The sequence below is a fragment of the Apis florea genome, unplaced genomic scaffold (genome assembly GCF_048593485.1).
Source record: "Apis florea isolate Af1SG1 unplaced genomic scaffold, ASM4859348v1 contig_3741_pilon, whole genome shotgun sequence".
Taxonomy (NCBI): Eukaryota; Metazoa; Arthropoda; class Insecta; order Hymenoptera; family Apidae; genus Apis; species Apis florea.
Window position 1 is genome coordinate 583,823 of NW_028256828.1, and position 23,009 is coordinate 606,831.

Genomic DNA, 23,009 nt, shown 5'->3' on the forward strand with positions numbered 1-23,009 from the left:
TTTAGTTTAATTATAAAAATCTTAACACTATTATATATAACTTTTATTTAAATTAATATTATCTATTATGCTATAATTTGAGTACAATTAAAATTTATATCATTGCATTCGTTTTTTATTTTATTTTGATTTTGATAATGCATCTAGTTTTATTTTAGCCGTATCTATTTTCCTGAAATTATGCACAATATATTTAAATTAAATAGCATTATAAAAAATTCAATGTAAAACATTATATTTTACTTTCTAGTTTTTTATGTATTATGTAAATAAAAAAATATAATCACCCTGTTTCTAAATGACCTTCTGTATATATTTCAATTGGTGGTTGTACAAGACGTCTAGCATCACGAGTATAATAATATACTTTTGAGCTTTTATGATACGGTCCTCCAGGTACATGTGGAGATGGTTGTGTACGTGCAGCAATACCATCTGCATGTCTTAAACTTGATACATGTTTTCTCTGTAATATATATGTTATTTTTTATATAAATTCATTTCTTATATTTTTATTTATATTTATTTCTCTATTATATTTTATATAATTATATTATATGTCATATAATTTACTTTAAATCTTCAAATAAATTGATATATGATAATATTTAATATTTTATTAATAATACATAATTAAGATTTTAAAAAATAAAAATTGTTTTTATTGAATAATTATTAGATAGAATTACTATATAAGAAATATATTTTCTATAAGCTCATAAAAAAATAAAATAAATAAAATAAATTACGTAATATCAAAAAAAAATAAAAGCAATATAAAATTCACATTAAATAAATTTAAATTTTGCTTACACCTCGACCAAAATCTCGAAGCCATTGTATGAATGGAGTTTGATTGCGATATTCTATACCAGGCATTTTTATTATTCGAGTTTAATTTAAAATAAATAAATTATTTCTAATGCAACCACTGTCCATAAAACATACAATACTAAACTTAACTTTCGCTTATCAATTTCGATATAGTACAAAATTATCGATAATCGTTATTTTCAATTGTCGAATATTACGACAAGAATATTTTACATATCTTATATATCTTTTATACATAAAAATTAAGAAAAACAAATTATTCTATATAAACAAAAATATTAATAATTATAAATTAATAAATAATTCAAAAAAATGTTCATATTATAAATTATAAATTTTATTTTTTTAAATTAAATTATTGTTATTTATTTTATAATATATCTATTATGTTAATTCTATATTTATTCTATATTATATTCTGTATTATTAAATTTTATATTTAATATTAATTATTGTTTATTAACTAAAATTATATTATTTAAAAATAATATAAAAATAATTATATGAATATAAATAATAATATATAAAGTATTCTATTAATTAATATTGAATCCATTTCAAATTTACATTTGAATCTAAACAAATTTCATAATTTTGTCAAAAATATCAAAACATTTTTCTAAAAATATTCAAAAGATGGTGCTGATAGTCAATAGCCTATTACTATCTTTCTTCTGCTTTCTTTGTCTATTTCTTTATGTTTTATCTAAGTCTTAGATTCTAAGACATTCTATAGATGATAATGATGATTTCAAATTTTTACTCTATCTATCTTTTTCCTACTACTAATATATATTTATATTTTCTATTATTATATTCTATTATTATTATTAATCTTTTATATTACAAGATTTTTTTTCTTATTTGTAATTTTATATTGAAATTAAGTTCATCTTTAACTATTTCTAATGTTGTAATCTTATTCTGAATCAAGTCGATAATGTTGAAAATGATACTAAAATTATAAAAGAGGTCCTAGTGTTCTTGAAGCATGGGACAAAAAATACATTGAACGTTAAAATCTATTTTATAGTTCATCTGTGCTTGTTAAACAGTAAGGTCATCATTTTATCAGCTGAAGTATTCATTACGATACGTTAGCTTATTTGTGATCGTGATTCAGCAAAACGATAAGTACATTTTATAATTATACGAGAATTCTTACGGTGCAACATTTTAGAAGCACTTGTCGTTCCGTGTAGTCGAGAAATCTTCGAAGATGACTAAAGCAGTGTGCGTTCTTCAGGGTGAAGTCAAAGGCACTATTTTTTTCGAACAACCGGTAAATGATTTTTTTGATTAATATTCAGCATATATATTCTATCATAATATTTTATATTTATTTTTAATGATATAATTCTTGAATAGGAAAGTACTAATTCTGTGAAGGTCACGGGTCAGGTAACCGGTTTAAAAAAAGGATTGCATGGTTTTCATGTTCATGAATTCGGTGATAATACCAATGGTATGTATTTCCAATTAAATATTATTATTTTTTTTAATTATTGTTAAACATTATAAAAAAAGTCTTGATAACTTTAATAAACTTTGAAATGTAATTTCAGAAGTAATATGTAAGATAATGATAATGGTAATGATAATAATAATAATAATAATAATAATAATAATAATAATAACAATAATAATAAGTATATATAAATATATATCAAGTTATTATATGTACTTATATATATATATATATATATATATATATATATATATATATATATATATATATATATATAATATGTATATATATCTTTTTAACAGGTTGTACAAGTGCTGGTGCACATTTCAATCCATTAGGAAAGGATCATGGTGGACCTGATTCAGATGTACGTCATGTTGGAGATTTGGGAAATATTGAAGCAGATGCAAGTGGTATTGCTAATGTTAATATAACAGATAAAACTATTCAACTTCAAGGACCTCATAGTGTTATTGGCAGAACACTTGTAGTAAGTGTTACATAATATTTTTAATTATTATAATTAATTATATTATATATATATATATATATATATATATATATATATATATATTAAATACAATTTGATTTTATCTTTATTTTGATAATAGGTTCATGCTGATCCAGATGATCTTGGTAAAGGTGGTGTTGAATTATCAAAAACTACAGGAAATGCTGGTGCTCGTCTTGCTTGTGGTGTTATTGGAATTACAAAAGCCTAAATATATCTTCTGATACAAAATTACTTTATTATTATTAGAAGCTATAAAATATTATGGTTATTTCAATTTAAATATGAGTTCGTACATCATTCCTAATTTCTTGTAATTTAAATCTTTTAAATATGTAATCTGCTTTCAATAAAATAAATATTCTAATATATTTATGTATGAGTATATATTCTATATATAAAATAAATTTCTTTGTATATAAATTTTTTTTTATGCTATTATAATTATATGTAATTTTTGTTATATTTTATTTTATTTAATTTATATTATATATATTGTTTTTAATGAATAATATTTTGCAATAAAAAATAAAATGCAATATATATATTATACATGGCATATTAATTGTTTAAGATAAATAACATTCTCATTCGCAAAAATTTCTTTTTCCTTGAAATTTTTAGTATTTTTTCCTAAATTTAATGTTCTTTTCTTCAAGTCTACAATTATGGATTAATGATAAATTAGCTTCATCAGTGAAAGATTTTTCCACTAATTTTCTTACATCTGGAAATAAAATGTATTATCAAATTGATACATATATAAGGAAAAAATGCATGCACAATTTGAATTTCGTTTAAATTCTCTTAAAGCTGAGTTCACGCGATAGCGTGAACTAAAGTAAGTGAATTGCATTTGAACGATTCCACTTGTTCCGGCATTCCTTGTTCATTGTTTATGTGACGTGGTGATACGTTGACTGGTTGTTGCCGGTTGTGTTCAAGTGGAGTAGAATTGAAATTGTTTTGTTTACTTGGTTATTGTAATTTTTATAAAAACAGTTATAACCATGTTGCAATCTATATTCGATGATGTGCGGCGAATGAATAAACGGCAGGTAAAAAATTTTTCTTATTTGAATTATCATAGATTCTTAGAGTACATATGGTCATTTGAAAGAAATGATCTTTATAACTATTTATGAATCTTTTTGCAGTTCCTGTATCAAATGTTAAGTTTTGGTATGATCGTTTCATCCGCCTTGATGATTTGGAAAGGCTTAATGGTTGTAACAGGTGCCGAAAGTCCAATCGTTGTGGTTCTCAGGTATTTGAATACTTAACCTAATAGTTGTATTTGATGCACCTTTCGCGCGAATACATTCATTTTTAAAATATAAAATTATTGATTTTATATAAAACATTATTTTCTTATATTATATAATACATTACTATATATTAGATATGATTATTTCAATCAATTCTCTAATGTATTAAAATTAGTCATATATATTTTAAATTATTTAAAAATTATAAACACAATTAATTACTTTTTATAAAAATCAAATTATACGAAATATTTAAAAATATTTAATATTTTATAAAATTATATTAATTATATTTTTGTATATTGTAATTTTATTCTCTTAACCTATATATAGATTTAGCTTAATTTTTTAATATTTTAAAACATAATTTTAATATTATAGTGGTAGTATGGAACCAGCATTTCATAGAGGGGATTTATTATTTTTAACCAATTACCAAGATGAACCAGTCAGAGTAGGAGAAATCCTTGTTTTTAAAGTTGAGGGTAGATATATTCCAATTGTACACAGAGTAATTAAGATACATGAAAAGTAAGTATATTTTAAATCTTAATAAAATAAAATAAAATGAAAATAAAAATTATTATACTTATAAATATAAATTAAAATATTGAAAATTTATTAATTATAATAAATTAATAAATTAATATATTCTAGGGGCGACCAAAATAATACTGTTAAATTTTTAACAAAAGGTGATAATAATTCTGTTGATGATAGAGGTTTATATGTAACTGGTCAATTATGGTTGACGCATAAAGATGTTGTTGGTAGAGCAAGAGGTTTTTTACCATATGTAGGAATGATTACAATATATATGAATGAATATCCCAAATTTAAATATGCAATATTAATATGTTTGGGATTATATGTTATGGTACACAGAGAATAAAGATATTTCATATAGGAAATTATATGAAATAGACTATCTGAACATCTACAAAAAAGTGCATTGTAAAATTAAATCTTAATTGATAATTCAAATACACATATGGAGCTATGTACAATGTGATTTTATGTCTTGTTGATTTCATACCAATTGAAGAACCTTTTGTATGCAAGAGGTTAATATAATAGTTTTGCAGAATTATATGTATATTTACAATAGTAATAAAAGAAAAATTAAAATATATGTGTAAAGCAACAGTACTTTTGTACTGTATTAAAAAAATGTTCTGCCATTATTGGCAAAATTTAATGTACAAATGTTTTTATTTTCAAGTAATACTCTTCTATTTTTTTTTTTTTTTGAAATTTATTAATATATTTATTTAATTAATGTAAAAATTTTTATTGGTAATGCAATATATTATACATATAAATTCAATATTTTACATTCATAATTGCATTTATAAAGTACTTTCTAATTATAAAATAAGAGTTATTATTATAATGCATATATAACATGTAGAAAATATAATTGATTTTTATTTATTTTCAATACCAGAAGATTATAAAATCAATAAGTATTCTGTATAAAAAAGAAAGAAAAAAGAATAAAAAATTTGGGAAGATGAACATTAAAATGTAATTAAGTAAATTTTTCATTTTTACAATATATAAGATTAAGCATATCTTCCCTACTTTCTCTAGAATTGCAATATTTGTATATAAAATCTTTCTTTTATGGATACTGAATATTTTAAAAATATTGAAAATTTTTTAAATCATTAAAGTATAACTAATATTTGTTTGTAGACAAATCTTCTAAAAACCTTTGTATATTAATTACGTTTATTCGATGTAATTTTTGTCTCTAATTGTCACAAATTATGAAATAAATTTATAGTATACAATTGCATATGATGTCTTATTTTTCATCTTAATAGTTTATTTTATTATTTATTTGAAATAAAAATATACATTTTTTCTCAATATTGAGATTAACCATATTAAAAATGCCACATATATCTTTTAAAAAATATGATAATAAAAAAATATGTATGAAAAGATCAATAAATATTTATCAAATAATTATTTAAAATAAATATATATATTTATTAAATATCAGCTAAAAGTGCATACTAATCATATTATCATTACTAACCAATCAAAATTATCGATAAAAATTAAATTGCAAATTCATTCAAATAATAATATTAACTTAATTTTAATGTCTTAGATAGTCTTTGACATTTGACCATTATAATAGAAATTATAAATTAACCGATTAATAATGGTTGATAATAATGCATATCAGTGTAACGTTATATCAAAATTGATAAATATACAATATATTTATTATATATTAATTCAATATTAACATATCAAAAAGAGAAATAACAAAAATATATATAATAATATATAATAATAAAATTATATATAATGCAGGCCAAAATATTAAATATTATTATTTGTAAATTATTTATATAATTTATATTAAATATAATTATAATACGAACCTATCATTTCTATATTTGATATATTTGATATTGATTTGTTATGAACAGTTTTTTTAAGTATTATTTTTACTCGAACCGTACTTTTACTCGAATCCATGTTTTTTTAGGAGTAACAATTAAACCTGGTTGTTTATCATTAAGTCCTGTCGGTTCACCTTCCACAAACGAGAAATTAAAATTCTGCATTAATACAGCGAATACCTCAAACATATTATATCTTGAATAAGTTTCACCCGCACAAACCCTATGTCCTAAGGTAAAAAGAAAAAAATTTTATCATATAATATAATATCGATTATTGAAATTCATCTAGAATTATTTACATACCAAATCCAAACGAAAAAGTAAAATCTTTACGCAATTCGTTATTTTCATTAAGAAATCTTTCAGGTCTAAAATTTTCGGGATCACCCCATAAATCAGGATCAGTATTTAGCGCTGCTAAATTCGTGACAATCAATGTATCTTTAGGAATATCGTAATCACAGAGGGTAGTTTCCTTTAACGTTTTATGAAATACACTAAGTGGTGTCAATGTTTCGTATCTGAGTGATTCGCGTATTGTTGCTTCAACATATGGTAAACTAAAAGATTTTTAATCTTACAATGAATTCTTTTTTTCTATATTATTAATGAAAACTTATGCCATACTTTTTTCTGTCATTCCATGTAACGATTCTTCCAGTTCCAACTACTCTGTCTATTTCTTTTTGTATATTTTTCATTACTTTTGGATGATGCATTACAAGTTTGATTGCATGTACAAGAGCACTTGGTAATGCAGATGTAGCTGGGAACATGAAATCGACAAGAGTCATAATAATTTGTTTCTCAGAGAAAGTAGACGGTACATTATTCTTTTCTTTTAATATTTTTAAATATCGATCAAGCAAACCCCTATCGTAATTATCTGAGTCTTTTCTGTTGTCTATATATTCCTATAATAATGGAATTTTAACAGTTGTTTAATATAACTTAATGAAAACAAAATAAAAATACGTATAAATACCTTAATGAAATCGATCATTCGATAAGTTCCTTTCATTGCATTTGTATATCCAAACATGTTTCCGAAATATTTCAAGAACCAGAATTGGGAAAGTACTCCTCCACTAGTATCAAGTGCTTTTTGAAACATCATAGAAGATTCACAAAAATATATCAATTTATGATATTTTGAACGATCGAATCTTTCACCAAACATTATATTCAATATAACATTTGTAACATATGGATATAAGATATCCGGAAAACATGCGTATCCATTTTTTAAAAATTTCTAATGAATTTATTAAAATCATTGAATAATTATTTTATAATTTTGAAATAATTTTCATTAAAAATACCTTTTCTTCATCGTTAATGGGACCTTCTTTTAACATATTAACTAAAATTGCTATTTCTTCCATCACAATGGTCTCATATATTTCATGTCTTCTACCAAATCCAAAATCCCTCATATGTCGGAGAGCAAATCTTCTTTGCTCATGCCATAATGCACCTTCAGTAAAAAAGATGCCTGGAATTTTTAATTAAAAATATGAAATGCATTAATTTTCGTATTCTTATTTGATACATATCTAATTTTTTTCATGAGAAAATACCTAACGATTTTCCAAATGCTCTTTGCAGAACAATGTCTATGCTGATCGGTCTTCCGTCAAATTCTTGTTTTGTTAATACTTCTTTAATACTTTTATAATCGTTGGCGATGATAGTTTTAAAACCACCAAAATAGCATGTCACAATTTTAGATTGTAATTTATTTACATAATATATGATACCGTTAGAAGGGTATTCATAATCATGCCATAATAAATGCCAATAAGATCCTACTATTGGCAATCGCGGAAGGCCTATTATATTAATAAAATATTTAAATTAAAAAAAAAATAAATAAAGAAAAAGATAAAAACAGAATTAGCTCAAGTTTTCAGAATTTATAATTATGAAATTATTAATAAGTTATGAATTAAATGAATTAAAAAAAGAATTATATAATTATAATTATATAATAAAATAAAACTTACATGGTGGTGTATTGGATAATTTATGACTGATAAATTTTTTATAAATTTTATATATTATTAATAAAAGAAATATTATAATTAAAAAAAACATCATTTTCTTGCAAATATGAAGCACGAAATGATGATTATATTTATGACTATTTTGAAGTTTTACAGATTATTATATATCAGAGATAAAAAAAAAAATTTTCACTATTATCATTATATGTAAGTATGTATATGAAAGTTATCTCTGTTTTCATTCCAAATTACTTATTTATTAACACAGTTTCTTTCGAGAAAATAGTTAAAATAAATTTCAATGATTTCAAGTGAAATATCTTAATATAATTATTTTTTTTAAATTTACGAATATTTACGATACAGTGAGTGTATTAAATGTTCAAATACATTAAATTTCAATAAAAATTTATATAATTTCAATAATTAATAAAATTTCAACAAATAAATAATATGCACATATTCTTAGAAATTTATTAAATTAGTAAATGTAACAAATGTAACAAAAATACTTTAAAAAGTATTTTTATAATCATATTTTATTAAATATATGATATAAATATAATTTAAATATAAAAAAAGATAGGAGTATAAAATGTACCATTTATAATTATAATTGTGGAAATCTCAATAATTCTCAAGAATAAATTCTACTGAAAAATAAAAAAAAAAATATAAAAAATTAGTAAATATAATAATTTTTCAATTAATTAAAATACATATGTTTAATTATTCTCTTTTGAAAAAAACTATTTATGTTAAAGACACATAATATTTAAAAAATTTATATTAAAAAATTGTGTATAACAAATTAGGAATAATAAATTAATAGATTAAAACATTAAGACACTGTTATAAAATTCCTTTTGTATATGTAGAACTAATGTAATTTATTTATTGTATTTTTCCGTACAAAGTCGAATGTTTGACCTATAATTTTATTATTCATTATCTCGATATTTTTTTATAATTTAATAAATTTTTTTTTATCACTTCTAATCAAAATAAAAAAATAGAAATAATAAAGAAAATAATAAATACAAATATATAAAATTATAAATTAATAATAAATATTAATAAATAAAATTAGTAAAATTTAATTAAATCATTCTTTGTGTTCATTAATAGCCTTTTGATGGAAGTGATACATTTGATATCTTATATACATATTTAACATTATATCAATATCAGAATATTATCACAAATTTATTAAACAATTGATTTTGGTATATTAATAATCAAATATATATTTTATTTTTTTATTTATTTAATCTAATAATTTTTTTTTAATTTTTCACAAGATTTTTTATTAGGTATAAGAATAGACTAACAAAAATATATTTCTAACAAAAATTTCTATTTTACAATACAAAGTATCATACATTTACATTTTTTTAAATCACAACATAGAATATCTAAGTACAATTTATTATATTTTATCATACTATTCTACGAAACTACAAAAAATAATATTTTCTTTTCTTAAATAATATAGCCCACGATTTATTATATTATATTAATTATATATTAATTCTAAAACAGATGTTTATATATTTATGTATAGTTTATTCACTGAAAATACTTAATATCACCTAAACATACTACTTGTAGACTATTTTTAATAACTGAACGCATTCGATCATCATTCATAACTGCACAACCTACATTTGGAGATAATTTATATAATAAACAAATACAGTCCTCTAAATTCTGCATTATTTCTTTATCAAATACTGGAGTTTTTGTTAAATCAAAATGCAGTTTTAAAAAGGCAGTGTACAATGGTACACAATGAGCTGCCACTCGAAGATGAAACATCAAAAGAAAAGTTTTTGCAGTCTGAAAAGTTATATTCATAATTATATTCATAATAGAAACAAAGAATAAAAGAATAATAAATTATAAAATATAAAAATGTTTACTTCTAATGTTGCTTTTAATGTTTTCAAATCTGTATGATGTTCACAATACTCAGAAAGTATTCTTGTTAATCTTTCACACCACTTGGCACAACCAATATTAGTTAAAAGTTGAGGTAAACTCAGCATATACACATGTCTCAATTCTATATTTTGTTCAAATTCCATATTATCTAACAGAACAGCTAAAATATCATCTCGCTTTGTCCACTATAATAATATATATTATATAGTAATATATAATAAATAAAATATAATGTATAGCATTAAAAGATTTATGTTTAAATTAATTAAACATGTACCAAACTTACTTCAAATACATTTAACGTATTGTCCCAATGTTCAATAGTGGCTAATAAACTTGTTAAGCATACATATACCAAAATTACATATTTAGATTCTCTTTGATGCGATAAGCATTCCAAAGCATGAAAAATTACTTCGGCATATCCAGTATCAATCAATCCTTTTTTCTGAATATTCAAATTTAAAAATAATATATTAATATACATCATTGAATAATTGAAATTTATATAATAGAATCATACCAAATGAGAATGTTGAATTATTTGATGTAAACATTCAAGACCTATTACAACATTTTCTGGCACATAATCATCAACAATTATTAAAGCTGTTGGAAGCACATCACTAATGTGATTATATAAACCTGGTTTCTATTAGAAAAAAATATTAATTTTAATATATCATAAGATTACATTTATGTAATCTTAAGGTCTTTAATTTACAAACCTCAATTTGATATAAAATCCATTTATAACATGTTACGGAAGCTGGATAAAGTTTCCAAGTATCTTTCAATAACTTAGGCCTTATTGTTAATAATAATACTGTAAAATTATCTTGTTCCATTAAAAGTTCTGAGATGCTTTGATATTTATATAATTCTAAGATTTCGCTGATCAATTCTTTAGAAATAGACACAGATTCTACAGTGTTCCAAACATTTTTTTCATGATGTTCCCCAATGAGTAATAGCAAATTGATAGTAAAAGTCTTTATCACTGATGCATTTAAATTTATTTGCAAGTGTCCAGCATTACGATTGTAAATTATATGCTGAAGCATAGATTTGATATTTTGCAAATTTTTGTCTATAATTTGTTTATATTCTTTGAAGTCTTTTTCTTCGCATGGTCGATTAGCACCGATAGTTTTTTCAGGAACATAACTCTTTTGGACAATATTACTGCATCCTATCCATAAGTTTTCCTCAGAAAATTCGCTTGAAATTTTTAGAGCTTCTAATTCTTCCAAAAGATTATTCATGTTAAAAATATTTGTCGAAGAGTTTGATAAGAGATAACGATTTTCTTGCGCATCAACTTTTTCGTAACGATTTATTAGTTTCGTATGTGCACATAGAAAGTATCATTTTCCAGATCGTCGCGACAATTAAGTAAGTATTTCAATTGAATTTGATACCTTTAATTTATGAAATAGTCGTCGACTTTTTTACGAACTTGCTTTCGAACGGTCTGAACATTCAACCAGAAAGCAATATACTACTTGTTATCGAATATAGTCGAACATATAATATTTTGATAAAAATCTTTAATTATATATCATAATGTTAATATTAAATATATTAAATACAACGAATATTTCTTCTACTGGCTTACCTTTATAAATTTACAATGTAATTACTATATTTTGTAATATCGTTCGATATCTCGAAAAAGTGATCGATACGAATCTCATGAAATCTCGAAGTACCTGTCATCTTTACTTTCTTTCAACAATCTGTCATTAAGAGTTAGTTTTCTTTTTCGTATAATCTTTCTTTTTTTTGTTTAATATAATTTTTGTATAAGTGTATAGTTTATCGTATTCACAAAATTCACACTTTAAAATAAAGAACACACTTTTGTTGAATTACGTGAAAATTTTAATAAACGCTGTCCAATAGTGTTTCAGTGCATTATTCGCTTATACTGAGCGTCGTATCACGTAACATAAATCGTTATTTATTTTAATCTGTTTCGGAGATTTTTGGTAATTATGAATTAAAGAAGGTGTAATAGCTGGTAGTTACGACATGGCTGAGTACCGTTAGTTCATTTTCTATTTTGTTCAAATCATTTCTCGTATCAATGTTTCATTTTTCATGATTAGTATTAAAATTTGTTTCTCCTCCATTTTGCTTCTTATATGTGGGACACCGCCCTTCAATCAATTATTATTTAATAATTTTTTATTTCTTTATTAAAAGAACATAAACTTAAATTTCAATAATTTTAAATATTATTTTTTATATTTACGAAAAATTTTTTCTGAGTTTCTTATATTCAATTACATAACCTTAATCTTTAAAGTTGGAACAAATTTTTGTGGTTCATAATTTCATGTTTTATTTCATAAATTTAGTCAATGCGAATAATATTTATAAAATCATTTTTAAAGTATAACGATTTTTCAGCGTACTCCAGAATGTCATCTACATTAAAACATAAAATGAAATTTATAAATTTTTAAAGATATTACTCTGATTCTCTTAAGGATCCGGTTCTTATTGTGTATCATCAGGAGTAGGCAGTGATTCCGAAGTAATGGCAGAGTTAGCAGCATTTCTTGGTCAAGAAATTCCTGAGGGAAGAAGCAATCTAGCTGATAATCATATAAATCTTGAACGGGTTGCTGATTATTGCGAAGCAAATTATTTTCAAGCAGAAAACAAGAGAATAGCTTTAGAAGAAACCAAAAATTTTACCACTCAATCATTGGCTAGTGTAGCCTATCAAATAAATACCCTTGCCTATAATTTTTTACAATTATTGGATTTACAAACATCTCAACTTGCTGAAATGGAAAGCCAAATGAACCATATTGCTCAAACAGTTATGATACACAAAGAAAAAGTAGCTAGAAGAGAAATTGGAGTTTTAACAGCCAATAAAATTACAGTACGTCAATACAAAATTATTGCACCAGCAAATCCTGAGAAACCAATTAAATATGTGAGGAAAAGTATAGATTATACAATTTTGGATGATATTGGACATGGAGTACGTAGTAGCGGTACTCCAAGAAGCAAACAACGTGGTGGAAGTCAAGGCAGTGTTCAAAGTTTAGGTGCAGCTTCCACTGGTTCTGGATTAGGTGCTACTATAGTAGGACCAGCTCCTACTACTAAACCACCTACTCCTCCTCAGACAGTAAGAACTGGTAAATAAAAAAATACAATATATCCTTATGTTTTAAAATAAATTTCAGTTGTTAATGTTATTAATATTTTCGTTTTCTCGTTAGGAACATTGAGCAAAGGGTCACGAGAATACAGAACACCACCTGCAGTTGCTCCACCTCAAGTTCCTAGTCATTATGCTCCTAATTATCCGCTGGGTCATCCAAGAAGAGAACGTGGTCCTGGTTATAGTACTTTACCTTTGCATGCTCATACCACATCTCATTCAACTCACAATACCAATCATAACGCACATACAACAAATACTGCATCTCAACATACTTCACCACCTCAAGTAGGAACAGTTCATCCATTGCAAAGTCATCCACAAACACCACCACCAGCACCACCTAGTGTAACAGCAGGATATGTTCAAGAACAACACAATAGTATGCCTCGTAAGTATTTTTTTTAGATTTACATTAATTTTTAAATAATAAAGCAAAGAATAATGATTGATATTTGTTTCTAGCCCCACCTTCACCATTAGTTGGTATAACTGGTAATACATTAGATTTTACCAGTTATCATACATTGTCGGAAAGATTAAATCATCAGGTTAGTCGAAGTAGTGGCGCTAGTAGCCCACCATTACCACCGCCTCCACCACCGGAACAAGAAGAACATCCACAATTTGGTAGGCCTACGCAATCTAGCAGTGCTATTATGCCTATTGTACCAGATGAGGAAGATTTGCCTGGTTGGGTTCCAAAAAATTATATTGAAAAAGGTACAATATTGCGATATTTTTTTAGACATAATAAATATAAATAATATTAAAATATAATAATATATTACCATTTTAGTTGTTGCAATTTATGATTATTATGCTGACAAGGAGGATGAATTAAGCTTTCAGGAAAGCTCTGTAATTTATGTATTGAAAAAGAATGACGATGGGTGGTGGGAAGGGGTCATGGATGGTATAACGGGTTTATTCCCCGGAAATTATGTAGAACCTTGCGTTTAATACATTTTCTAATATTGATATATCAAACCAACTTAGATATATCAAAATCGTGAATAACGACTATTCACAAAAGACTGCAAATTTTAGAGACATATTTGATTCCCTAATTTTAATATATTATTAATATAGTATTAATAGTCGTAAACATATATGTAATAACATAATTGAATGATGTAAGAATGCAAAATGGTGCAACAAAATATGGTATGGAATACGATATAGAGATATAAATTACAGATTCTTCCAAAAATCTCAAATATCATACAAATTTTCTAAAAATCAAACTAACCACACTTTGTATCAATATAAGAAAGTGTATTTTTTGGTAAATAGTATTCCTTTTAGTGAGTATTATTTTATCTCAATTTCGATAGATCATATTTATATATAAGTATGCATGAAAACATGTCATTACTATTCTGCTATATAATTAATTAGTTATTAATTGTATGTATATATATCTTAGATGTAATCAATGCGATATTAATAATAAGCTAATCAATAATCAAAATATCAAACGTCCTATTGTCGTGTAACAAGAATCTTTACGCTTTATATCGAAGGTAATTTTCCATTATAAATTTGTCTCTTATAAATTGTTTAATGAATTTATTTTAATATTTTAATATTTTAATAGTTAACATTGTATCCATCTCAGGATTTTATTTCTCATAAAATAAAGTGAACAAAAGTAATTTTCTTTCCGTTTTTTTTTCTTTCTTTTTTTTTTTTTTTTTTTTTAAATAGACCAATATATTCATAATCCAATTAAGAAATAAGTAGCGATTTCATCAAACAACCCGATAATACTGCGTACAAGCGACTTTTACATTCTATATTAATATATTATTGGAAGATAAATATATAAATATCTCATAATTGATTAAGCAATGCTCATCTATTTTTCATTTTTGTTATATTTTAATTATTCTTTTATATATGATCTAAAATGCTTGCATTGACAATAAAATTTTGTTTTCGTATGAATTACTTCCGTATTTTGAAAATATCATAGATAAAAGATCTCTAAATAAATAAAATATATTATGATGTATATATATATATATATAATAAAATGTAAGAAAAACGATTAGAAGCAAATGAAAAAATTATTATATAATAAATAATAAATTAAAATATCATTATGAAATAAAATTTTCGACTCGCGTTCCTCGATAAGTATTTTTAAAAATTCTTCCCGATTCCTCGTAATTTTATAAGTTACTTTTAATAAGTAACCGTATTTTTGCTTTAAATAAATTATTTCACAATATATTTGTTATAAATAAAAACACAAATTTATGATTTTCTATAAAATTAATTAACTTTATTATGTTAATTTTATGTTAATTTTATTATGTTATATTAATATTACTATTTATATTAAAATGGATAAAATAAATTTACTAAACTCTAGAATTTTTCTATAACTATCATTAAAATACCTAGAATTTACAACTATTTACAACTATTTATCAAATATATATCAAAAGCTTTCTTTGATATATATATATATATATATATATATATATATAGAGAGAGAGAGAGAGAGAGAGAGAGAGAAAATTCTTTTTGTAATTCAAATCAATGCTTGCTTAAATTATTTATTAAATGATATTTTTTTTTTATTATGAATGAACAATGTAATTCCTCGCTAGAAGCCAGAAATGATTCTTATGGGATTCGCGAAGTTAGATGCGTGAATTCTTACAAGACGAAAGATTCGTTTTTCTACAAGTACTTTGTAGAGAGAAAATGGAGAAGAAGAACCGTTTTACGAGAGCATGTTCCGTGAATAGGTGAATTTTTCTATTTTCACTGCGTACGTAGGATGAAAACAGGGCACAGGTTTGAAAGTGGTGCACCAAGCTATCCTCGTATATCACGTCTAAAAGAGGTTGTGTGAAAATAAGGGAAAGAAGAAACATTATCTTATGTTATTACTCATTCTTAAAATATACAGCGATCTAGACTCTCTCGATGCCGCGTTTCTTTTCGATTCGAAATTTTAATATAAAGAATCTTCCGAAAATATAAGATAAAAACTAATGTACAACAACTATAATTTCGCTCAGATATATTTTTTTTTGCATTTATTTTTACATTTTAAATTTCATTGAAAAAAAAAAGAAATGAATGTTACATTCAAATCAAAATTGTAATTTTACTTAAAAGATAGAAAACTAAATAAATGGCATGTAAAATAATCTCGAAACGTATCGACAGAACGATGATCATTTTATCGATTGCGCTCGTCAGATATCCAAAAGCATAGAATTCATTCGATATCGAAGTTGCGCAACGTACTCTATCAAGCTTCTTGGCGACTGGATAAATCTAAGGAGACGGAGTTGGCTCACGTACCAGCTATCTGATCTAATTCTCCAGATTGATTATCCCCCGGGTATGGCCAGACAGCTCAGACCCATCTTCGCCTCGCTTGTAACAGAAACCGCTTCATTTGATTAATACCATTTTCCGCGGACCAACCGCGACCATCTTCCCAACCCCGATATCTCCCTTTCTATCTCCACCTGTCATTCCGTTCGTTCTTTCAACGAATCTTAAAATATTCCTCTTTCATCTCGCAGCCAGTGTTTCGCTTCACCGCCAATTTCCCTTTATATTATAAACGAACAATACTCCTCCCTCTTCCTTTTTCGTTTTGAAGAGGTGAATTGGATCCGGTTAATTGATATCGGCTCGCTTAATTCGATTTCGGGAACACGGTTAGTACAAAGTAACCCGTCGGGGGGGGAGGAGGGCAAAGTTTCACGGTTAAATTACAATTTAATCAAAGCGAAATTAACTGTGTCTAACTTATGCTTCCTTGCACGACAATATAAACGTACGATTCTCGACGGAAAATATACCCATTCCATTATTGCAAACGCACAACTCTTACACGAGGATTCCTCCTAAAAATTTAATATCACGGAGGCGATAACGCGGAAAACCGTTCAGAAAGAGGGGAGGAGATCGTCAAATTCGCGTTCCCTTAGTCCACAAAAGTCGGCGGATTTTATATCCGCCGCCCAGGGCGTGAAACGTCGCCTTTTTATTGGTAACCTTCTCTCCCTAACGTGACTGCAATAACACACGAAGGTCGGCGAAGGGATCGGGAATATTTGCAGAGTATATCGGGGGAAGTGGTGACCGGGATATGTCGACCAAGAAAACGGGATTAATATTCGCCGTGGCTTTTCACTTGTCGATCCGCTTCTGAAGAGGAAATGTGTCACCAGCCGATATCTCTGCGGATGTTGAAAGACTGTACGAGATTCGTGCGGTTCGCCCCTATATATACGGCGAACTGAACTTTTGGTTCCGTCATCGGTCTTAGTTTAACTTTTAGCTGCCGTTGTTTCCAGATGTTTCCCTGATCTGCACGAAAGTAGGGTGAATAATTTAAATGCGATGTGTCGCGAATAATCGTGCTTTTTTTTTTTTTTTATGAAGTTTCATCCGAGGAATGTATCTTGATATAAAATTGTAAGTTTGTTATCCTTTTAAGAAAGGCAAAAATCCTATCCTCGAATCTGAACCACTCGATAAATTGAAGAAACGAGGAAACAATCTTTCGAATTATTTTATTTACGTTTAAATTTTGGCACATTGATGACATATGTGAGAGAATTTTTTTTTTTTTAGATTTCAGCATCTATCAACTGATCAATCTAAATGACAATCTAATTACGGTACAAGTTGAATTTAATACTAAGTTCTGAATCGTAGGTGTGTAGTTATCACCAAGGATCATTCATCAATCTTCTGGAAACAGTTCGTGTATGAAGTAGACAGTATCTAGATGCAATTAGCAAGCTACTTCTCCTAATGCCTGTTTCATATCTCGAAACTTTGGCCATAATTGAAGTCTAACGAGATTTACAGCGCACGGAGGAGGAGATGAGTTGAAATTAGTACGAGCGTATAACGTTTCTTCCACGTATGTTCTCCCGTTTCTTTGAATTTCATATGTACAAATCAATTGCTGTATTCGCACACATTTCGAATTCTTCACTTTAAAAATATACTTGTCGCACAAGTAATTCTTCTCTATCACGAAAAATCTTGAATTCTTATTCCTTATCGCCTGTTACTTAATAAAATAATCTCACGTATTCGCAACTATTCCTCGAGGAACACCAAAAAATATCGTGAATTCGAATTAGTTCGTATAATCGTCGTCAACCATTCATATTCAATTGTATTTTTTTTTTCTTTTTTATTTTCAACAAGATGAACGCTACAAATTCCTCGAGCATCTTTCTTCTTATCGTTTCTTCGTAGCAGGAAACATTCATTAATATTCATGTATTTTAAACAATCTTTGCATCTCCACCTTCGTTCTTTCTTGTAGTCGAAGAAAATCGGAATATATTCAAACGATAAAGACTTCTCGTCTACGTTCTATTCTATCTACGATTCTAAATACAAATACATTTTCGTTTCGAATCGAACACGAATAATAAATATAAATAAAAAACGTTCGAAAGAGAACGAAAACTCTTTGCGAGGAGAGAAAGGAAGAAAGGGCTGAGGGTCAATTTTGTCGCGAATTTCATCCGGGCGTATCGTCGAGATGATCCAAGTGGGAGCCACGTTGCTTTCCATAATGTATGCATCATGGTCCATCCTAATTTGACGGAGAATATCCCGACGACATGAATTTGCGTTACGCGCGTAACGTGTATATCGTGGTTTCGAGTGGTTGGAAGGGGAATTACGATGGGTTCAAGGATAAACCACGAGGGGACATGCTAGTCCCCCTAGGTGGAGCAGGGGCTAAGAGGCTAAACCAGATTTCATTGCGATATTGCCTTTGGGAGATCGTGTACCGATCCCAACTTTTCGCGCCCTCCCCGTTTCCCTCCCCTAACTAAATCTAGGAATAAAAACGTCGGGATGGATATAAGATGATCTCTCGCTCGGTTGAAAACTGGATCGCTCGCTTCAAAACTGGTTTAGATCTTTAAACGCAAAGTTGGCCAAAGTTTTGTACGGAGTTGGCCGAGGAGGAGAACTGTCACTTCTTAGTTCGCGCACGTGTCTTTGGGGATTGAATTAAACTTCCATCATACGGTATTTAATGACGTTTAATGACGCGAGATATTTAATACGAGTGTAATAAAAGTGCCGCCGACTGAATTGAATAATAATTCGAGAAAAAAAAAAAAAGAAAAAGAAGCAAATCTGTTTGTTCACGCGATACTTCAACCTTTTTTCCTAATGGGATATCGATTGAACGAGCGTCGAGAGTTGGCCCGCAGGTTCCTTTTCCATCGAAAGCATCACACATTCACGAAAAGAGAAGGAAAGAGGCATTTTCCGGGAGGACGATCGTAAAAAGCGTTCGGGGGCGTTGATCGATCTTCGGGTACAAATAAGTAAACCGTCGTATCGTTTGTACCAACATTAAGCTGTCCTGAACACTTGAGCCGCTTTCATTTCTTTCTAATCTTTCGAGCGATCGGAGCACACAAAGGCTGCTGTTTCTCACCCACTCTCTTTCCATCCCTGCTCTATATATACAACAATCCGCACCCTTCACCCTCTCTCTCTCTCTATATATATATATATACACTACCATTCGCTATCTAACTGCCTTCAGTATGTCCAGTACAGCCCCAACGACATTAATCTGGGATCTGTCGACTATCCAGAATCCGCATAAAGGGGATGTCTCGAATAGATTGATCGAAAGGACTATAACTCTCTCTGGATCCAAATACAAGGTTGGACGGGCCAGCAGATTTTTATCCTCCGACCTCTTCTGTCTCGCGATATATCCAATAATCCGAAAACAATGTTCGTACGAACGCTGGGATCCGGACAGATTCTCTGATCGGACGAATTTCGTTTTTTTTTTTTTTTTTTTTTCATTTGGTTTAATTACGGATGGAATTACGGATTCGTAATTTACGAGACAATTCCAAGTGGGATATAGATTATTGGACACGATAGACGATCATAAATATGGAAAATACGACGTTTCTTCGTTGTTGCGTGGCGTAAATGTAGCGTTAACTTAGTATAGCGGTGGAAGAGATAGTATTAACTTCTTATGATAACGGTTGATGCTTTTAACGGTCTCTTTTTACAGCTCAACCTTTGTTCCGTTCGTTCAAGTGCTAGATTCTTTATTAAATTATAAACTGTTCGTCTGTCGTCTCGGGATATTAAAGAGCACGAGTGATAAATTTTTATAGGCTCGTTTTGAATTTTTACGAGCATTTGCAAGCATTCGTACGAACGAACGAATGAACGGTGTGGACGAGTGGCAATATTATTTTAGGAACCGTTGATTGCTCTTTCATGGTCAAGTAACGGCTCCAGGAAATAATTTAAACGCTCTTTCAAATAAGTGATAAAATTGAGAATCTGACTGATTCGATTCGATCAAAAACTAACTTTCTAATCCACTCTCTTTTTTTTTTTTTTGTTCATTGTTACAATCTGAATTCTCTATAACATTAGCAACATTAATAACGTGTTAATAATTTTTTCGTAACTTTTGTAACTTTTAATAATTAAGAATCGAGAAGGCAACAGTGCCGTCAAAAAAAATTCCGCGCTTCTTTCTAATTTGTTCGTGGCGATGTTCCTTTCCACGTTAATCCATTTTAAATTAAACCTTTATTTCGCCTCAGCTTAATCCTTCGAAAGGGGTAATAGCTTGAAGTCAGCTCTCGAGAAAATCTAGCCGAATTGCACGACGTAGCGCGAATTATTGCAACGAAACAGATTCGGTGGAAATAGAGAGAGAAAGAGGGAGAGAAAGAGAGAGAGAGCGGAGGGGGAATCGGTGGAACAAGTTTGTCATCGTCGCGGCTGTCTAAGCGGCATTCGTTCAATCAACGCGTGTACAATCCACGTCCGGTTTTCCGGTATCAAAATTGGAATTCTCGAAATAGCGGCGCAGTGTGTACTGGCCGCATCAGGACGGTTGGAGCGATCGCGTTCATCTATTCGCCACCTGAATGTGTCTCCTCTCCCCCCTCCCCCTCTCTCTACCGATTCTCTTTGACCTCAAAGTGTTCCGTTCACCATCTCTACGCTTTGCGATAGATACACCAGGTTTTGCGGAATACACCGTCCTCGAACAATTTCGAAAATTGAAGACGAATTTTTGCGGCGAATCCGTGAAATCGAGAATCCGAAAATCTCTCTTTAAGCAACGTCTCAACGCTCCAATTTCGCTCTCTTATTATTAGATCGTACGAAAATATCGTTTCCTTTGGCAATTTGACGCTTAAATTTGTTTCTAATTGTTGTTATCTAATCGTTATACTCGTTAATTCTTTAACACGTTTAATAGGAAAGAAGATTGTCGACATGGGTCTTGGTGGGCTGCGTATAGCTCGACTCGTTTCACTTGCCGAATTTTTAACTTCGGTATAAATACACGTACTTTTTATCGATGGATTTCTTAGCGCAAGATCGATAAAATGGCGCGTATACACAGGCAGCACCGATCGCTGCAGATTGTTGAAATTCCTCTCTTAGCGTGGTTGAGTGCTCGCGAAAATTGAACTTGGATTTTCTCGATGGCGAATCGATAACAGTCAATCGCACGACAAGAAGACGCTTATCAATGACTATACTCTTATTTGTATCGTTCGTGCATCGCGCACTGCATTTTTTAACCCGATTACGTGAATGTCGACGAATCGAAATCGTTCAACAAGCAGAAATATATCGCGAATTCAGTACAGAAAAGTCTCGACAAGACAATTTTTCGTATAATTTTCCAAAAATTATATTCCATTTTTATGTTCAGAGATTTTTTTTTTATTTAAAACTCGATCAAAAGAGGGGAAAATTTAAATATAACTCCGAAGATGGTGATTTTCGATCGATGGATGAAAGGCTATTAGAGGAGGCACTTTAAAACGGCACTTTTTCATTTATTACTTTTAATTCTTAAGATGTAAGGAAAAGAACGATGATTTTTTTTAAATCTGATTGAATTTGGTGAAAATTTGAAAAACTTTAAACCATAAGCCAGAAGATAATTATTTTTGAATGAACGATCTTAATGTTAGATCTTAATCTTTGAATATCGCTTATCCCGATTATACGATTTCCAGATATCGTAAAGCATAATTTTTCAATTATTTATTATCTTTATCCTCGTTTCTCTCGTATCTCTCGTTCGCGCCTCGATTCTCACTATCCTGCGATTTCTAGAAAGAATATAGGTCATTGGGCCACAGGCTTATTTCTCTAAGTACCATGGAGACTTTAAATCCTTATATCTCAGCAACCAATCGAGATATCGGGATAAAATAAAAAGTATAATTTTAATGGTACAGTTTCCTCTATTTTCTGCGAGTGGGCGATACACTTTGTGGTTTTTCACACGTTTTTTTGCACGAAAAGTTGAAATGCAAGTCTCACTT

General features: G+C 28.0%; 6 protein-coding genes across 11 annotated transcripts; 3 read left to right on the top strand and 3 right to left on the bottom strand.

Annotated features, from left to right (window-relative positions):
• Nucleotides 1-5: 5 nt before the first annotated feature.
• On the bottom strand, nt 6-1,585 carry LOC100865728 (NADH dehydrogenase [ubiquinone] 1 alpha subcomplex subunit 7). The gene is made up of 3 exons (XM_003692142.4): nt 814-1,585; nt 288-466; nt 6-172 (listed from the first exon to the last, which is right to left on the bottom strand). The coding sequence occupies exons 1-3, from the start codon at nt 877-879 to the stop codon at nt 121-123; spliced, it is 297 nt and encodes a 98-aa protein (XP_003692190.1). The 5' UTR covers nt 880-1,585; the 3' UTR covers nt 6-120.
• On the top strand, nt 1,502-3,188 carry Sod1 (superoxide dismutase 1). The gene is made up of 4 exons (XM_086914778.1): nt 1,502-2,116; nt 2,203-2,299; nt 2,605-2,792; nt 2,914-3,188. Exons 1-4 carry the CDS (start codon nt 2,054-2,056, stop codon nt 3,022-3,024), a joined length of 459 nt encoding a protein of 152 aa, XP_086770904.1. The 5' UTR covers nt 1,502-2,053; the 3' UTR covers nt 3,025-3,188.
• Nucleotides 3,189-3,584: 396 nt separating this feature from the next.
• twr (signal peptidase complex catalytic subunit SEC11 homolog C twr) lies at nt 3,585-5,882 on the top strand. The gene is made up of 4 exons (XM_003692140.4): nt 3,585-3,871; nt 3,971-4,080; nt 4,463-4,612; nt 4,739-5,882. Exons 1-4 carry the CDS (start codon nt 3,824-3,826, stop codon nt 4,971-4,973), a joined length of 543 nt encoding a protein of 180 aa, XP_003692188.1. The 5' UTR covers nt 3,585-3,823; the 3' UTR covers nt 4,974-5,882.
• On the bottom strand, nt 5,878-8,678 carry Cyp304a1 (Probable cytochrome P450 304a1). The gene is made up of 7 exons (XM_086914774.1): nt 8,514-8,678; nt 8,088-8,339; nt 7,830-8,002; nt 7,493-7,762; nt 7,135-7,421; nt 6,811-7,067; nt 5,878-6,734 (listed from the first exon to the last, which is right to left on the bottom strand). The coding sequence occupies exons 1-7, from the start codon at nt 8,605-8,607 to the stop codon at nt 6,550-6,552; spliced, it is 1,518 nt and encodes a 505-aa protein (XP_086770900.1). The 5' UTR covers nt 8,608-8,678; the 3' UTR covers nt 5,878-6,549.
• A 1,173-nt stretch (nt 8,679-9,851) lies between these two features.
• Nucleotides 9,852-12,172, bottom strand: LOC100867006 (TELO2-interacting protein 2). Its single transcript, XM_086914779.1, has 5 exons — nt 11,186-12,172; nt 10,981-11,109; nt 10,744-10,905; nt 10,436-10,642; nt 9,852-10,352 (listed from the first exon to the last, which is right to left on the bottom strand). Exons 1-5 carry the CDS (start codon nt 11,720-11,722, stop codon nt 10,083-10,085), a joined length of 1,305 nt encoding a protein of 434 aa, XP_086770905.1. The 5' UTR covers nt 11,723-12,172; the 3' UTR covers nt 9,852-10,082.
• On the top strand, nt 12,144-15,302 carry Abi (tyrosine kinase Abl). Of its 6 annotated transcripts, none has more exons than XM_012484386.3 (5): nt 12,144-12,208; nt 12,953-13,618; nt 13,703-14,035; nt 14,110-14,367; nt 14,444-15,302. In XM_012484386.3, exons 2-5 carry the CDS (start codon nt 13,003-13,005, stop codon nt 14,605-14,607), a joined length of 1,371 nt encoding a protein of 456 aa, XP_012339840.1. In that variant the 5' UTR covers nt 12,144-12,208; nt 12,953-13,002; the 3' UTR covers nt 14,608-15,302. The 6 variants fall into 6 exon arrangements, with proteins under 6 accessions (XP_012339840.1, XP_012339838.1, XP_012339841.1 ...); XM_012484384.3 differs by having other exon boundaries at nt 12,166-12,448; XM_012484387.3 differs by having other exon boundaries at nt 12,169-12,448; nt 12,980-13,618.
• Nucleotides 15,303-23,009: the final 7,707 nt, after the last annotated feature.

Excerpts from the sequence above, each read along its gene's own strand:
- LOC100865728 (XM_003692142.4), bottom strand. The coding sequence starts at position 879 with ATGCCTGGTATAGAATATCGCAATCAAACTCCATTCATACAATGGCTT. Across the intron at positions 467-813 it reads TTCGAGATTTTGGTCGAGGT|AGAAAACATGTATCAAGTTT; the intron begins GTAAGCAAAATT and ends TATATATTACAG. Across the intron at positions 173-287 it reads GAAGGTCATTTAGAAACAGG|GAAAATAGATACGGCTAAAA; the intron begins GTGATTATATTT and ends GCATAATTTCAG.
- Sod1 (XM_086914778.1), top strand. The coding sequence starts at position 2,054 with ATGACTAAAGCAGTGTGCGTTCTTCAGGGTGAAGTCAAAGGCACTATT. Across the intron at positions 2,300-2,604 it reads ATTCGGTGATAATACCAATG|GTTGTACAAGTGCTGGTGCA; the intron begins GTATGTATTTCC and ends TCTTTTTAACAG. Across the intron at positions 2,793-2,913 it reads TTATTGGCAGAACACTTGTA|GTTCATGCTGATCCAGATGA; the intron begins GTAAGTGTTACA and ends TTTTGATAATAG.
- twr (XM_003692140.4), top strand. The coding sequence starts at position 3,824 with ATGTTGCAATCTATATTCGATGATGTGCGGCGAATGAATAAACGGCAG. Across the intron at positions 4,081-4,462 it reads CCAATCGTTGTGGTTCTCAG|TGGTAGTATGGAACCAGCAT; the intron begins GTATTTGAATAC and ends TTAATATTATAG. Across the intron at positions 4,613-4,738 it reads GTAATTAAGATACATGAAAA|GGGCGACCAAAATAATACTG; the intron begins GTAAGTATATTT and ends AATATATTCTAG.
- Cyp304a1 (XM_086914774.1), bottom strand. The coding sequence starts at position 8,607 with ATGATGTTTTTTTTAATTATAATATTTCTTTTATTAATAATATATAAA. Across the intron at positions 7,422-7,492 it reads GAATGATCGATTTCATTAAG|GAATATATAGACAACAGAAA; the intron begins GTATTTATACGT and ends CCATTATTATAG. Across the intron at positions 6,735-6,810 it reads TACTTTTTCGTTTGGATTTG|GACATAGGGTTTGTGCGGGT; the intron begins GTATGTAAATAA and ends TTTTTACCTTAG.
- LOC100867006 (XM_086914779.1), bottom strand. The coding sequence starts at position 11,722 with ATGAATAATCTTTTGGAAGAATTAGAAGCTCTAAAAATTTCAAGCGAA. Across the intron at positions 11,110-11,185 it reads GGATTTTATATCAAATTGAG|AAACCAGGTTTATATAATCA; the intron begins GTTTGTAAATTA and ends TTTTTCTAATAG. Across the intron at positions 10,906-10,980 it reads TAATTCAACATTCTCATTTG|AAAAAAGGATTGATTGATAC; the intron begins GTATGATTCTAT and ends TTGAATATTCAG.
- Abi (XM_003692139.4), top strand. Across the intron at positions 13,619-13,702 it reads TCCTCAGACAGTAAGAACTG|GAACATTGAGCAAAGGGTCA; the intron begins GTAAATAAAAAA and ends TTTTCTCGTTAG. Across the intron at positions 14,368-14,443 it reads AAAAAATTATATTGAAAAAG|TTGTTGCAATTTATGATTAT; the intron begins GTACAATATTGC and ends TTACCATTTTAG.